The sequence below is a fragment of the Pseudophryne corroboree genome, chromosome 3 (genome assembly GCF_028390025.1).
Source record: "Pseudophryne corroboree isolate aPseCor3 chromosome 3, aPseCor3.hap2, whole genome shotgun sequence".
Taxonomy (NCBI): domain Eukaryota; kingdom Metazoa; phylum Chordata; class Amphibia; order Anura; family Myobatrachidae; genus Pseudophryne; species Pseudophryne corroboree.
The window spans coordinates 207,419,178-207,436,003 of NC_086446.1; the positions used below are offsets into that span (position 1 = coordinate 207,419,178).

The 16,826-nt window shown below is 49.2% G+C and overlaps 1 protein-coding gene across 3 annotated transcripts in view; it reads right to left on the reverse strand.

The window, feature by feature from the left end:
• The window catches only part of SLC29A3 (solute carrier family 29 member 3), a 194,603-nt gene extending 181,192 nt beyond the window's left edge, over positions 1 to 13,411 (reverse strand). The window contains exon 1 of one of the 3 annotated variants that reach the window (XM_063958786.1): positions 13,340 to 13,411. In XM_063958786.1, coding sequence (XP_063814856.1) covers positions 13,340 to 13,388 — 49 coding nt within the window. In that variant the 5' untranslated portion in view covers positions 13,389 to 13,411. Of the gene's footprint in view, positions 1 to 11,602; positions 11,687 to 11,750; positions 12,001 to 13,339 lie in introns of those variants that run through there. The other 2 variants (XM_063958787.1, XM_063958788.1) reach the window with 2 other exon arrangements.
• Between the last annotated feature and the right edge of the window lie 3,415 nt (positions 13,412 to 16,826).

The following is a 16,826-nucleotide window of genomic DNA, read 5'->3' on the forward strand; positions in this document are numbered from 1 at the left end:
GAACTCCAGGTCCTCTTTTGCCAGGATATCAAATTTGTAGAATTTTACAAACGTGTTCTCCCCTGACCACGTAGCTGCTCGGCAGAGTTGTAATGCCGAGACCTCTCGGGCAGCCGCCCAAGATGAGCCCACCTTCCTTGTGGAATGGGCCTTAACCGATTTAGACTGTGGCAGGCCTGCCTCAGAATGTGCAAGTTGAATTGTGTTACAAATCCAACGAGCAATCGCCTGCTTAGAAGCAGGCGCACCCAACTTGTTGGGTGCATACAGTATAAACAGCGAGTCAGATTTTCTGACTCCAGCTGTCCTGGAACATATTTTCAGGGCCCTGACAACTCCTAGCAACTTGGAGTCCTCCAAGTCCCTAGTAGGTGCAAGGCACCACAATAAGCTGGTTCAGGTGAAACACTGACACCACCTTAGGGAGAGAACTGGGGACGAGTCCGCAGCTCTGCCCTGTCCGAATGGACAAACAGATATGGGCTTTTTTGAGAAAAAACCACCAATTTGACACTCGCCTGGTCCAGGCCAGGGCCAAGAGCATGGTCACTTTTTATGTGAGATGCTTCAAATCCACATATTTGACTGGTTTTAAACCAATGTGATTTGAGGAATCCCAGAACTACGTTGAGATCCCACAGTGCCACTGGAGGCACAAAAAAGGGGTTTGTATATGCAATACTCCCTTGACAAACTTCTGGACTTCAGGAACTGAAGCCAATTCTTTCTGGAAGAAAATTTACAGGGCCGAATTTGAACCTTAATGGACCCCAATTTGAGGCCCATAGACACTCCTGTTTGCAGGAAATGCAGGAAACGACCGAGTTGAAATTTCTTTGTGGGGCCTTCCTGGCCTCACACCACGCAACATATTTTCGCCACACGTGGTGATAATGTTGTGCGGTCACCTCCTTTCTGGCTTTGACCAGGGTAGGAATGACCTCTTCCGGAATGTCTTTTTTCCCTTAGGATCCGGCTTTCCATCGCCATGCCGACAAACGCAGCTGCGGTAAGTCTTGGAACAGACATGGTACTTGCTGAAGCAAGTCCCTTCTTAGCGGCAGAGGCCATAAGACCTCTGTAAGCATCTCTTGAAGTTCCGGGTACCAAGTCCTTCTTGGCCAATCCGGAGCCATGAGTATAGTTCTTACTCCTCTACGTCTTATAATTCTCAGCACCTTAGGTATGAGAAGCAGAGGAGGGAACACATACACCGACTGGTACACCCACGGTGTTACCAGAACGTCCACATCTATTGCCTGAGGGTCTCTTGACCTGGCGCAATACCTGTCCCGTTTTTTGTTCAGACGGGACGCCATCATGTCCACCTTTGGTATTTCCCAACGGTTTACAATCATGTGGAAAAAACTTCTCAATGAAGTTTCCACTCTCCCGGGTGGAGGTCGAGCTGAGGAAGTCTGCTTCCCAGTTTCCATTCCCGGGATGAAAAACTGCTGACAGTGTAATCACATGATTTTCCGCCCAGCGAAAAGTCCTTGCAGTTTTTGCCATTGCCCTCCTGCTTCTTGTGTCGCCCTGTCTGTTTACGTGGGCGACTGCCGTGATGTTTTTCCCACTGGATCAATACCGGCTGACCTTGAAGCAGAGGTCTTGCTAAGCTTAGAGCATTATAAATTTACCCTTAGCTCCAGTATATTTATGTGGAGAAAAGTCTCCATACTTGATCACACTCCCTGGAAATTTTTTCCTTGTGTGACTGCTCCCCAGCCTCTCAGGCTGGGCTCCGTGGTTACCAGCATCCAATCCTGAATGCCGAATCTGCTGCCCTCTAGAAGATGAGCACTCTATAACCACCACAGGAGAGACACCCTTGTCCTTGGATATTGGGTTATCCGCTGATGCATCTGAAGATGCGATCCGGACCATTTGTCCAGCAGATCCCACTGAAAAGTTCTTACGTGAAATCTGCCGAATGGAATTGCTTCGTAGGAAGCCACCATTTTTACCAGGACCCTTGTGCAATGATGCACTGTTTTTAGGAGGTTCCTGACTTGCTCGGATAACTCCCTGGCTTTCTCTTCCGGGAGAAACACCTTTTTCTGGACTGTGTCCAGAATCATCCCTAGGCACAGCAGACGTGTCGTCGGGATCAGCTGCGATTTTGGAATATTTAGAATCCACCCGTGCTGATTGTAGCAGTATCCGAGATAGTGCTACTCCGACCTCCAACTGTTCCCTGGACTATGCCCCTATCAGGAGATCGTCCAAGTAAGGGATAATTAAGACGCCTTTTCTTCGAAGAAGAATCATCAATTCGGCCATTACCTTGGTAAAGACCCCAGGGTGCCGTGGACAATCCAAACGGCAGCGTCTGAAACTGATAGTGACAGTTCTGCACCACGAACCTGAGGTACCCTTAGTGAGAAGGGCAAATTTGGGACATAGAGATAAGCATCCCTGATGTCCCGGGACACTATATAGTCCCCTTATTCCTGGTTCGTTATCACTGCTCTGAGTGACTTCATCTTAATTTGAACCTTTGTAAGTGTTCAAAAACAAATTTTTAGAATAAGTCTCACCTAGCCTTCTGGCTTCAGTACCACAATATAGTGTGGAATAATACCCCTTTTCTGTAGTAGGAGGGGTAGTTTAATTATCACCTGCTGGGAATACAGCTTGTGAATTTTTTCCCATACTACCTCCTTGTCGGAGGGAGACTTGGTAAAGCAGACTTCAGGAGCCTGCGAAGGGGAAACGTCTCGACATTCCCATCTGTACCCCCGGGATACTACTTGTAGGATCCAGGGGTCCTGTACGGTCTCAGCGCCATGCTGAGAACTTGTCAGACGCGGTGGAACGCTTCTGTTCCTGGGAATGGGCTGCCTGCTGCAGTCTTCTTCCCTTTCCTCTATCCCTGGGCAGATATGATCTTATAGGGACGAGAGGACTGAGGCTGAAAAGACGGTGTCTTTTTCTGCAGAGATGTGACTTAGGGTAAAAAACGGTGGATTTTCCAGCAGTTGCCGTGACCACCAGGTCCGATGGACCGACCCCAAACAAGTCCTCTTCCTGTATACGGCCATACTGTGCCGTTTGGAATCTGCATCACCTGACCACTGTCGTGTCCATAACACCTTCTGGCAGTTATGGACATCGCGTTTATTCATGATGCCAGAGTGCAAATATCCCTCTGTGCATCTCGCATATATAGAAATGCTCTATAGTCAATAAAATACTGTCCCTGTCAAGGGTATCAATATTTTTAGTCAGGGAATCCGACCAAGCCACCCTAGCTCTGCACATCCAGGCTGAGGCGATCGCTGGCCGCAGTATAACACCAGTATGTGTGTATATACTTTTTATTATATTTTCCAGCCTTGTCAGCTGGTCCTTGAGGACGGCCCTATCTATAGACGGTACCGCCACTTGTTTTGATAAGCGTGTGAGCGCCTTATCCACCTTAAAGGGTGTTTCCCAACGCGCCCTAACTTCTGGCGGGAAAGGGTATACCGCCCATATTTTCTATCGGGGGGAACCCACGCATCATCACACACTTCATTTAATTTATCTGATTCAGGAAAAACTATGGTAGTTTTTTCACATCCCACATAATACCCTCTTTTGTGGTACTTGTAGTATCAGAAATACGTAACACCTCCTTCATTGCCTTTAACGTGTGGCCCTAATAAGGAATACGTTTGTTTATTCACCGTCGACACTGGATTCAGTGTCCCTGTCTGTGTCTGTGTCGACCGACTAAAGTAAACGGGCGTTTTAAAACCCTTGACGGTGTTTTTGAGACGTCTGGACCGTACTAATTGTTTGTCGGCCGTCTCATGTCGTCAACCGACCTTGCAGCGTGTTGACATTATCACGTAATTTCCTAAATAAGCCATCCATTCCGGTGTCGACTCCCTAGAGAGTGACATCACCATTACAGGCAATTGCTCCGCCTCCTCACCAACATCGTCCTCCTACCTGTCGACACACACGTACCGACACACAGCACACACACAGGGAATGCTCTGATAGAGGACAGGACCCACTAGCCCTTTGGAGAGACAGAGGGAGAGTTTGCCAGCACACACCAAAAACGCTATAATTATATAGGGACAACCTTATATAAGTGTTTTCCCTTATAGCATCTTAATATATATATAAGCATATCGCCAAATTAGTGCCCCCCCTCTCTGTTTTAACCCTGTTTCTGTAGTGCAGTGCAGGGGAGAGCCTGGGAGCCTTCCCTCCAGCCTTTCTGTGAGGGAAAATGGCGCTGTGTGCTGAGGAGATAGGCCCCGCCCCTTTTTCGGCGGCCTCGTCTCCCGCTCTTAACGGATTCTGGCAGGGGTTAAATATCTCCATATAGCCTCCGGAGGCTATATGTGAGGTATTTTTAGCCAAAATAGGTATTCATTTGCCTCCCAGGGCGCCCCCCTCCCAGCGCCCTGCACCCTCAGTGACTGCCGTGTGAAGTGTGCTGAGAGGAAAATGGCGCACAGCTGCAGTGCTGTGCGCTACCTTTAGAAGACTGAGGAGTCTTCTGCCGCCGATTCTGGACCTCTTCTTACTTCAGCATCTGCAAGGGGGCCGGCGGCAAGGCTCCGGTGACCATCCAGGCTGTACCTGTGATCGTCCCTCTGGAGCTGATGTCCAGTAGCCAAGAAGCCAATCCATCCTGCACGCAGGTGAGTTCACTTCTTCTCCCCTAAGTCCCTCGTTGCAGTGATCCTGTTGCCAGCAGGACTGACTGTAAAGTAAAAAACCTAAGCTAAACTTTCTCTAAGCAGCTCTTTAGGAGAGCCACCTAGAATTGCACCCTTCTCGGCCGGGCACAAAATCTAACTGGCTTGGAGGAGGGTCATAGGGGGAGGAGCCAGTGCACACCACCTGATCCTAAAGCTTTACTTTTTGTGCCCTGTCTCCTGCGGAGCCGCTATTCCCCATGGTCCTTTCAGGAACCCCAGCATCCACTAGGACGATAGAGAAATAAGTGTTTTTCCCCTTATAGCTGCTGTATAGTTAATACTGCGCCTAATTAGTGCCCCCCTCTCTTTTTTTCACCCTTTCTGTAGTGTAGTGACTGCAGGGGAGAGACAGGGAGCTTCCCTCCAACGGAGCTGTGAGGGAAAATGGCGCCAGTGTGCTGAGGAGATAGGCTCCGCCCCTTTTTCGCGGACTTTTCTCCTGCTTTTTTATGGATTCTGGCAGGGGTTAAATGCATCCATATAGCCCAGGAGCTATATGTGATGCATTTTTTTGCCATCCAAGGTGTTTTTATTGCGTCTCAGGGCGCCCCCCCCCCCAGCGCCCTGCACCCTCAGTGACCGAAGTGTGAAGTGTGCTGAGAGCAATGGCGCACAGCTGCAGTGCTGTGCGCTACCTTGTTGAAGACAGGACGTCTTCTGCCGCCGATTTTCCGGACCTCTTCTGCCTTCTGGCTCTGTAAGGGGGCCGGCGGCGCGGCTCTGGGACCCATCCAAGCTGGGCCTGTGATCGTCCCTCTGGAGCCAATGTCCAGTAGCCTAAGAAGCCCAATCCACTCTGCACGCAGGTGAGTTCGCTTCCTCTCCCCTTAGTCCCTCGATGCAGTGAGCCTGTTGCCAGCAGGTCTCACTGAAAATAAAAAACCTAATCTAAAACTTTCACTAAGAAGCTCAGGAGAGCCCCTAGTGTGCACCCTTCTCGTTCGGGCACAGAGATCTAACTGAGGCTTGGAGGAGGGTCATAGGGGGAGGAGCCAGTGCACACCAGATAGTCCTAAAGCTTTCTTTAGATGTGCCCAGTCTCCTGCGGAGCCGCTGTTCCCCATGGTCCTTACGGAGTCCCCAGCATCCACTTAGGACGTTAGAGAAATTAACATTAGCACTTAAAACATTCCACATATCCATCCAGTCAGGTGTCGGCACTGCCGTCGGAGACCTAACATTCATACACTCCCCCTCCTCCTTAGGTGAGCCTTCAATCTCAGACATGTCGACACACGCGTACCGACACACCACACACACACACAGAGAAGCTCTTTTCTGAAGACAGGTTCCCCACCGACCAGGCCCTTTGGAGAGACAGAGAGAGAGTATGCCAGCACACACCCCAGCGCTATATGACCCAGGAAAAAACACAGTATGTTTACCCAGTAGCGCTTTTGTTATGTATATGCGCCAATTATGTGCCCCCCCTCTACTTTAAAACCCTTCTTTCACCGTGTGTTAAGCAGGGGAGAGTCCGGGAAGCTTCTGCTCAGCGGTGCTGTGGAGAAAAATGGCGCTGGTTGAGTGCTGAGGGAGAAGCCCCGACCCCTCGGCGGCGGGCTTCTGTCCCGCTCAAATTTCTCAATAACATGGCGGGGGCTCTTTATATACATGTACAGTGGCCAGCTGTACATGTATATATCTATATATGCCACAGGAGAGGTTTATATTGCTGCCCAGGGCGCCCACCCCTGCGCCCTGCACCCTTACAGTGACCGAGGTGTGTGAGGTGAATGGGAGCAATGGCGCACAGCTGCAGTGCTGTGCGTTACCTCTATGAAGATCAAGGTGTCTTCTGCCGCCTCTGATGTTCTTTTCCTCAATACTCACCCGGCTTCAATCTTCCGGCTCTGCGAGGAGGACGGCGGCACGGCTCTGGGAAGGACGGCTAGGGTGAGACCTGCGTACCGATCCCTCTGGAGCTAATGGTGTCCAGTAGCCTAAGAAACAGAGCCCTGAAACTCAGAGAAGTGGGTCTGTTTCTCTCTCCTCAGTCCCTCGATGCAGGGAGTCTGTTGCCAGCAGGCTCCCTGAACATAAAAAACCTAACTAAAATGCTTTCTTTACAGGAAACTCAGGAGAGCTCCTGAAATGCACCCAGTCTCCACTGGGCACAGTATCAAACTGAGGTCTGGAGGAGGGGCATAGAGGGAGGAGCCAGTGCACACCCAGAGTCAAAGTCTTTCTTAAAGTGCCCATGTCTCCTGCGGAGCCCGTCTATCCCCATGGTCCTTCCGGAGTCCCCAGCATCCTCTAGGACGTTAGAGAAAATACGGGGGATCCCCCGTCTCAAAGAGCCCGAGGCTGGTTATGCTTAGGAGGGGGGACCCCACGCATTTTTTTTCGTGATTTTTAACCCCTTCCCACTGAAAAACAAGCTCTGTTCTCTCCATATTACTTTAGTCAGTAAAAAAAAATACTCTTTTAAAAAATATATAAATAATACTTGTGGCTGCTAATAGACAAACCAAGTAGATAATCCCTTCTAATATAAATAGATATGCTATTAGCAACAAAAAAAAACACACAAAAAACCATGTTTTTAAAAAATTTTAGTAGATTCCATGAGCAAAATGAGGTGGACTGAAATTTACGAAATGACTGTTGAAAAGCACTGTTGTCGAATCGACATTCTTCAATTGAATATACTTTTGTCGAAAAGCCGCATTTTTACCATTGCAGACATGTCGAATTTAACAACTGTCGAATTTCAAAAAAGTCGAATCTGAAACGTCCGTTTTTTTGGCGAAAAGTACTGTATTGCAATGTCGAATGTTTTTGTGTGTCGAAAATGCCCCGTTTTTCGACATTTGCGGCAATTCGACTGCAATTGCATATACCCAATAACCTTTACACCCAGGATACTGCCTGTGCTTGTTGCTCGACCCAGGTCTCGGCTATGTCTGAACAGACCTGACCCAGGATACGCAACCCTGCACGGGTACCGGGACCAACCTGTGGTCTGAAAGGCATGACCTGGGTCACAATGACCCGGGTCATGCCTAAAAAGATCTGATTGATGGGCACAGTAGCACTTGGAGATGATACAGTATAATCTCCAAGTATCCACTGTTACCTGGAAGTGCTCCGGTAGTCCAGTGTGAATGGAGCCAACCTGGGAATATCCTGGGTTGTCTATCCAAGTGTGAAAGGAAGCACATAAACCCTAGTTTCAGCCCGTGTTCAGTGTCCTAGGACCAAAGCCGGGGTTTCTGTCTGAAAGAGGTATTATGGGCCCTACACACTGGCCGACTTCACTGCACGATATGAACGATCTCGTTCATTAATGAACAAGATAATGTTCATTAATGAAAAAGATAATGTTCATATCGTGCAGTGTGGAGTCACCAGCGATGAACGATGCGCGGCCCAGCGCTCGTTCATCGCTGGTGACATGTCGGCTGTGCATGCAGGCCAATATGGACGAGAACGTCCATATTTGCCTGCACGTCTATGGAGCCGAGTGACGGGGGGAGTGAAGAAACTTCACTCCCCCCGTCACGGCCCCCCCGCCGCCGGGTCGGCCGTCGGGCACGTCGGCGGCACATCGCGAGATGTGTAGGGCACATTAGAGTAAGGCATCCAATGTGAACAATTATGAATCTGAGTTCACAGCAACTTCAGCGACACACCGGCGACACTCCCACGACAGGCATCATGTCTGTGCGTCCACTAAGCCCTCTCCCTGTCAGTCACTACCCAGGAACACCCAATACATTCTCAAGACATTTATGAGACTATGGGGGAGAAATCAAATATTTGAAAAGTCGGTTGGGTGTCTGTTATTTCTTGTCTATTAGATAGGAAAAACAGACTCCCAACTGACCTTTCAAACAACTGAATACCCCCTATGTGTCTCAATCAACTACATCTCTGTGCGCGGGGACTCTGGACGCATGCACAGTACACAAATAAAAACACTCAACTGAATCCAATATGCGACTCGAATCAGGCCCTATGTGTACTATAGTTAGGGTCCATCCAAAGCCTCTTACCGAGCTAATAATGGGGTCGATTCAATTCAGCAACAGTTGAATAGCGTCGGGAATTAGCTCCCGACGCTATTCAATACAGCGAATAGTTACCCTCAATTGTCGGGAATTCTTCTCTCACCCCCGGGGGGTGAGAGAAGAGAACCGACAAAAGGGCTGCCTTGCGGCCGGTGCGAGGCTGATTCTGTCGGGAATCAGCATCGCCGCAGGTAAAGTCGGAGAATGCCCGTTCTCCCGACAAAACAGCCTAAGTCCGCGAGAACGGGCATTCGCCGACTTAACTTTAGCTGACTTGAATAGCGTCAGGAGCTAATTCCCGGCACTATTCAACTGTTGCAGAATTGAATTGACCGCAATGTGTATTTGTTGCTCTGAGAATAACTACATATATGTATGGTGTTTGTATGTTCTCCCCATGTTTTCATGGGTTTCCTCCAGCATTGTGTTATGTGATTGGCACTGCATAAACAATGATAATACATAAATTGCAGCATACAACCACATGATAATAATAAATTAAAACTAATTTCCAACATAAAACATTGACTGTACAACTATAAAAGCAAGTCGCTTGTAAAAATAAGTGCTGCAGATTTTGTGTTTGGTTCCATTTTGGCAAACAAATACACAGATACTGTACACACAAACGACAAATCATTCAAATCATGCAGCGCCTACGCACAATTTGTGCGCCCCCGCAGTCATCAGGGATGTCTTCTAGACGGACCTACATGCAGCAAAATCTGAGCATATCATCAACGACAGCATACTCCTTTTGGAAGACTGCACAGTGCGTACACCAGTGGTTCTCAAACTGTGTGCCGTGACACCCTAGGGTGCCGCAGGTTGGTGGTCCTGGACCATTTCAATATAATAGGCAAAACCAGTGCTGGTGGCTGCCAATCATAAAATATGTGGACAAACAGAAGCAAATCTTGTCCCTCACCACATAATTGAACCTAGGGATAACATATAAACATAATTTACTTATTTAATATTTTTTTCTAAATTTCTTAATAATAAACTTTTGGCCTAGGGCTGCCGTAAAAAAAAATGTTGATACTCTTGGGAGCAGTGATTCAAAAAAGTTTGGGAACCACTAGTGTCAAATTCTTAGACATGCGGGGGGAGCTCAGCACAGGGCAAGCCCGCCCGTATGCCGGATCCCCCTCACCCCCTCCCCGCAGACATGCAAGAGCATCGCATGGTGGCGATACTTTCACATGTTTCGAGTAGCCCTCTGCTTGCGCAGCCTAGATGCGAAGGCAGACGGCTACCCGCCATGTTTTGGGTCGCAGTGGCTGCGTGTGACGTCCTGCAAGCGGTCCAGATACACCTGCATTGTCCGGACCATGCTCCCCCAACGCCAAGCCACCTCCCTTTTAACACCGCCGTGATGTCCCCTCCTGCCCCACGAATGCCTAAGCCTGTCAATCAGGCAGAGGCATTTGCACAAGTGAGATGCTGTCACATCTCTCTGTGTGCGCAAGCGCAGTGCGGCTGTATATTGTGTGTCCACGAGTTCAAGGGAAACTGCATCGTTTGCGGTTTGTCCAAATGTGAACCCAGCTTTAGACCTCTAGCTATTCTATTTTCAGGTAAAGTGTCTTTTTTTTGTTTGTTTGGTTTTAACAAGAAGCTTCTGTACACCATAACAGCTACACAATATTTTATTTTTTGTTTCATTTTTTTCTTTTTGGGTACTCAAACCAGTCAAAACAATTAATATATCCTATACACATCTCTATCGGTTTTCAATGTAATTTGTTTTTTTAAACTAACATGAATAGATCAGCAGAAAACAAGCTTATTCAATGTCCAGTCATTAAAGAGGTGCCTAGTTATCAAAGCACCTAGCTTGGTAAGTCACCTAGCAGGAGCGCCGTTTCACAGAGCAGGCAGCAACAGGATCAGTCAGATGATTGTTATAATAGTCACAAAATGTGGATATAGACTGAACCATACTGCAGTAACAACACAGAAACTTTCCTGATGTCTTCAGATACCTGTTTTAGATACTGTGGGTAAATATAGGTACATGGAACATATGTCAGCCCTATTAGTTTGACCTCTGAGACTTTTACATCACTTATCCAGATTTTTTTTTTATAATGATGCCCATACACTTGTGCGATCATCGCACCGGCAGCTCAGATGCGATGAAATTGCACCTGATCTGCCAAAGAGATTACCATGCGATCATACCATAGATCGCATGGTAACCACGTGATGGGCACGTCACCACTGAGTGGGAGCCATGCAATCGCACTGCGATGTGATGTGATAAATATTAAGTGCAGCACTTCATATCTTGCGACGTGACATTCGACCGGCGTGCACGCGCATTGCTTCACAAGGTGCACAATATGTGCATACAATCCTTCAATTTATCTCACAGATGCGGTCGAAATCGAAGGATTGTATGCTATATCGCACAAGTGTATGGGCTACATTAAACTTATCCAGGAACCAAAGAAAACTGGTAGGAGTCCTGGTACCCAGCACAGGCACGGGGGATGCAGGACACTGGATCACACCAAATCATTCTGTGTCCTAATGACGTGCAATTACCTTTATGCAATACCTTTATCACCTTTAGCCAACATGGCCAGTAACAGAATGGAAAATATTTATTTTGAGAAAACTATCACTGTCACTGGTAAGAAGCAGGGTGACAGCGACCAGCTCAGTAGCCCGAACAATGACAGCTCAATAGCAGACAGATGCCGAGGCTGGGCTGTGTGTGTGGCAGCGAGGGGCAGAGGCTGGCCTGGCAGGTGTATGGCCGATGCCCAGGCTGGTCTGTGGCACGGTGTGCGGCAGTGAGGGCACCACAGCTACAGGAAACAAGTCTAATAAATGACTACAATGTATCTGCCCTGAGCGCTCACTCATACTCACTAGACCTGCCTGCAGTAAGGAAGCACTCAGCGAGTCAGCATCACACATTTGGGCACTCAGAGCAGTTGCCATGGGCACCTTGCCACCCATTTGGGAACAGGCGCTGACAGGTAAAGCGACAGACCCGGCGCAAGTCGCTGCCACTTACTGTTTATCACGGCAGCTACATCCGAAGTAGTGTGGCTGGGTTATTGTTAGTGCTGCCGTGCCGGCCTGGAGCAGCCTCCTCCTTCCTATCCTCTTGCCGGGCAGGAGAGAGTGATGGGCGGGGCAAACTGTAGCGACGCCCCGGGGACGAGCTCTGGCCTGCTAAAAAAACTAGGGTAGATGCTAGAATCAAGTGGGCTAAGGGACCTTTTCCGTAAGGGGGAGGAGTTACGACGCAAGGGGGAGGAGCTAGGCCAGCGGGATAGTTCCTCTACTATCCACGCCACCAACTATTACCTTTAGTAATTAGGTGGTGAGCGAAGCGAGCCAACGTGCCCGAAGCGTGGCGAGCGAAGCGAGCCCGCGAGGGTACTTTTCGGGTACCCTGTTCGCCCGTAGCTCCTCCCCCTGGTGACGTAGCTCCTCCCCTCAATACGTCACAAGGTCCCTTCAGCCCCTCCGATATAGAACCAACCCTGCACACACACCAGGAAGTCTCATCATCACACACAGCAATCCCTGCACATAGCTACAGTGCGTTCTGGATTCAGTGTGGCCGTCATCTCTGCAATTACCATGAGTGGAGACAAATATCTGCATGTGACATACAGTACGGCTGCTGTCTGTCTGTGCATCATGTGACAGTGTGTGTGAGGATGAGGACAGGAGGGTGCTGTATATTCACTACTGTTACTTTTTTAAATGAAACTAGAACAGGAAACTAAACTAAATAGATGTTATTTCACACATAACTATGCACACAGTCATTAGCTGGAAGTGGAATATAGAAGTTTGTTCTACTGGAGACCCAGAGTGACCTTTAAATATAACCCTGCGTTAGCTAAATGTTAAGTACCTCATGGTTGTGAACATCGCATTACAATGGTTCACAACCATCAATATTTTTTGTTGCGGTGCCTGTGGTTTTACTATTCAATGACAGTGTTCCGATATTTGCTGCCATCGGATGGTAAACATTTGATGGGGTTGTAATTGTCCCGCCTTCAGTCTCATCCCCAGGCGCCCACGCTGTAGAGGTTTTACGCATGCACAGCCGTGCTGCAGAGGATTGCGCATGCGCAAATCATGTGATTTTTTTTCTATTTAAATTCTTTCAATGCGATGGTCAGTTACCATTGCATCAAAAGATTCAATGCCGGAAGACCACCCATCATTTGATGATGGGCTTCCGACGTCCATCGCTACCTCATACCTCCTTTCATATGAAAAGACACCAGGGCCCTATCTGAGGAGCAAGCGACCAAGTTTTAGTACACCAGTTTCCTTTATTGCAAGATTCACCATAATCTTGCAATTAAGGAAATTGGTGTACTTAAACTTGGTAACCTGCTCCTCTCAGCGGTGTTTCTTCATATCGGTTCCCACTGGGTTTTCACACTACACAACCTGCACCCATAGACTATACCTGTCCATCAGTGCCACACCATTTTCACGGAGCTCTGCACATGCACAGTAGAGTCATAGGGGCAGGCCGGATTGAGCCTTGAGGGTACCCGGGGCACTGTAGACAGAGGGGCCTCGGTGTAAAGAGGAAGGGGGGGGGGGGGCTGTGTATAAGATTGTGCATACCTCTGAATATGACCCATTCCAGTAAGGACAACATAATACCTCCCAACATGACCCTCTCCAGGAGGGACACAATGCTCTGCTTCTGGACTTTTCTTAATGTATGATTGCCGGCACCTGTTTTGAACAGGTTAATGGATAAGAAAGGTGTTTCAGCACAGGTGATGGCAATCATAAATTAAGAGGGAAGTCCAGGAGCAGAGCATTCTGTCCCTCCTGGAGAGGGTCATGTTGGGAGGTATGCAACATGCTCTTTACATGGACTTCCTTCTTAATATATGATTGTAGTCACCTGTGTTAAACTATTTAGTTGATAAGAAAGGTATTTCAACACAGGTGATTGCAATCATAATTTAAGGAGGAAGTCCAGGTAGAGAGCATTCTGTCCCTCCTGGAATGGGTCATGTTGGGATGTATGGATTGTGTATACTACATTTAGCCCAATGGTGTATATTCTATTTAAACTAATAGTTTAATAATGCCTGGGTACTGTTTCTAGCTCCACCTAATTGAAAGACAACTATTTTATAAAATGTTCTTGTAGTGGAACAAAGACAACTTTAAACAACCTTAAAATAAACATACAAAATAAAATCTATAATTTATCTTATCACATGCAAAAATAGCAGCAGCCTCTGTACTATTTATACACTGGGACAGGACTCAGGAGGACTGTGTGTGTGTCTCTAGACCAGGCATTCCCAACCTCGGTCCTCAAGGCACACTAATACCCCTTTCACACCAGCACCTCTGAACATAGGTTATTGGCACATGTACGCGCATAACCCGTGTTCATGTGTGGTATGAAAGGGTGCCGGGGTTGAAATACCGGGTCCAGTGACCTGATATTTCAACCCTGCTATTGACCCGTTCAACCCGGCTCACTGTGTTCAACCTGGCTCACTGTGCGGTGTGAACGGGAGCTGGGTCAATGCGCCCGGCTCCCGTTCACTTTCTATGTACAGGCGGCGCTTGGAGAGCATGTGATCTGTAGCGCCGGCAATATGCCGGGCTGCTGACTGCGGTATGCAAGGCGTCTTACCCGGGAATGTCCCTGCATGATCCCGGGACCATATTCCCGGGTGAGACCCTGCATTTTTGGTATGAAAGAAGTATAACAGTCCTGGTTTTAGTGATCTCCAGTCTTGAACACAGGTGACTTAATTAGTACTAAAGTTAATTTGATTTAACCATCTGTGCTGAAGCCTAAATATCACTAAAGCCTGCACCAGGGACGTGCAGGCAGGGGAGGCAGTGCCTCCCCTGTCATAATGATTAAAATAACACAAAGAAGATATTTATAACACAGATTTTGTGTCATTTATATCTTCTTTGTTTTATTTTAATAACTTCCCCTGTGCTGTTGCAGGAATAGCTGTGTGGGAGGCAGCGAGAGTGGTGCCTCCCGCTGACCATAGTGAACGAGCTGAGGCGGGGGGCGGACGGGGGGCGGGATCAAGCAATGGGCTGCAAAAGCCCAGTGTAAAATTATATATAAGCGGCACTACTGTAAGTGCCTCAGTGACAGGGGGCGTGCATCCAGCCTACATGACAACACGCCCCTGTCACTAAGGCAGTTGTGATTGGACAGCCGGATCTAGCGCTGACTGACTGTATCCGGCTGTCAGCGCTGTGCTGCTCACTTTCCCCCGCACTGCAGAAGTCGCGGGGATTGGCGACGGTAGCGGCCGGGTGGAGGTGGGGGTAGCGTGCATTGGCAGCAGCGGGTAATGGCAGCGGCGGCAGTTGGTGTCGGCGAGGGTAGCGGTATTGGTGGCGGGGGTAGCGGTATTTGCGGCGGGTTTGGATTCTAGACATAGGCGTGCGCACAGGCACCCACCTCACACACGCAGCCCTGCGAAGTTAAGCTGCGCAGCCCCACTGCCTTCGGCCCTTCAGCCACGACCGCCAACTTTAGCGGAGGAGGACGCTGGCGAGTCACGCCGTGGACTGGTAGTGAGTGACAGAACGAGATGACACTACAGCGTGTCACTCACACTAGCAGCGCCTGGCCAGGCTGCCGCTACCAGCCAGAAAAGGGCTTGTTGCAGGCTCTGGACAGCGGGGAAGTTCCTACTCGGCTGGTCACATACCCTCTTCTGCCAGGAGAAAGTGAAAGCAAGTAGACGCTAGAGGCACAGCAACACACCGCAGGACAGAGAGAAGACTCCTTACCGGTAAGGGACTTTAGGAGCAGGACACTTGGGGGGGGGGGGGGGGACGACGACAGAGGAGTTGTGCTCCAAGCACCGGGATCCTGCTGGTGACACCTACATTGGGACCCTGCTTGTTGATGTGAGGGGTGCAGGACCCACGCAGGCACTGACTGCAATGGTAAGGGGTGTAGTAGGGTATGCTGGCGACCAGCATACCGGCGCCGGAATTCCGACCGCCTGAATACCGACATCTTTTCTCCCTCTTGGGGGTCCACGACCTCCCTGGAGGGAGAATAGATAGCGTAGTGCGCCACCATGCCCGCAGCGTGGTGAGCGCAGCGAGCCCGCAAGGGGCTCATTTGCGCTCGCCCAGCTGTTGGTATGCCGGCGGTCGGGATTCCGGTGCCGGTATGCTGGTCGCAGGGAGCCTGGCCGCCGGCAAACAGAAGATGGAGGAGATAAGCTAACTAGCCCTACCCCCTGGCATTTCAGTTCAGTACCCACTCTAATCCCCACCCCAGCACTGGAATTTACCCTATCCCTCTATTTCCCAGGCCTCAAGGACATACACTATCAACTCTACCCCCCACAATTATTAGGTGTTTTGTCTTTATTTTAATATTTTCTTTACATGCGGACTACGGGTGCCAGCGGGCCCTTTGTGTCCAGGCATGCTGGCAATTGTGGTTCATCAAGTGCCAGCTTGCTGGGGCAGGCTTGCTGGGACCTGTAGGCTGCCTGTAAAGATCAATATTAACATACAATGAACCCTGCACCCACCGCCACCAAGGGTGCGGGGCATAGCACTGGGCTATCAGCCCAGTGCTGGTTGTTGCTCGGAAGGGGGACCCCATTTAATTTTTTGGGTTGTCCCCATTTTCCGAGGAATGCCAGCCCTGGGCTGACTGGTTAAGGGGGGGGGAGGGGGGAATAATATCATGGTAGGAGGGCCCCACACTTAGTGTTCTCCCTGCTATGGCATTATCCCCCTGACTGGTTGTGCCTGGTGCTGGTTATTAAACAAGGGGAACCCCACACTTGTTTTTTTTCTTTTATTATAATGGGGGGGGGGGGGTGTAGGGTATAATTAGTCAGTGCCTCACCGCACGTCACTGGCCTGCACTGTTGGTTTGCTTTGAGGACCGCGGTTGGGAATGCCTGCTCTAGACCCTCATTAGATAACAAGTTACACAGGGCTCCCACCCAGGTGTGGAGAGAGCTGTAAGTGAAACAGGGATCCCACCCTGTGTCACTTACAGCTCACTCCACCCTCCTATCTCTCCTCTGTTTGGGAAGCACCGTTGATAGTTCATGAAATCTGATACTCCTGTGTC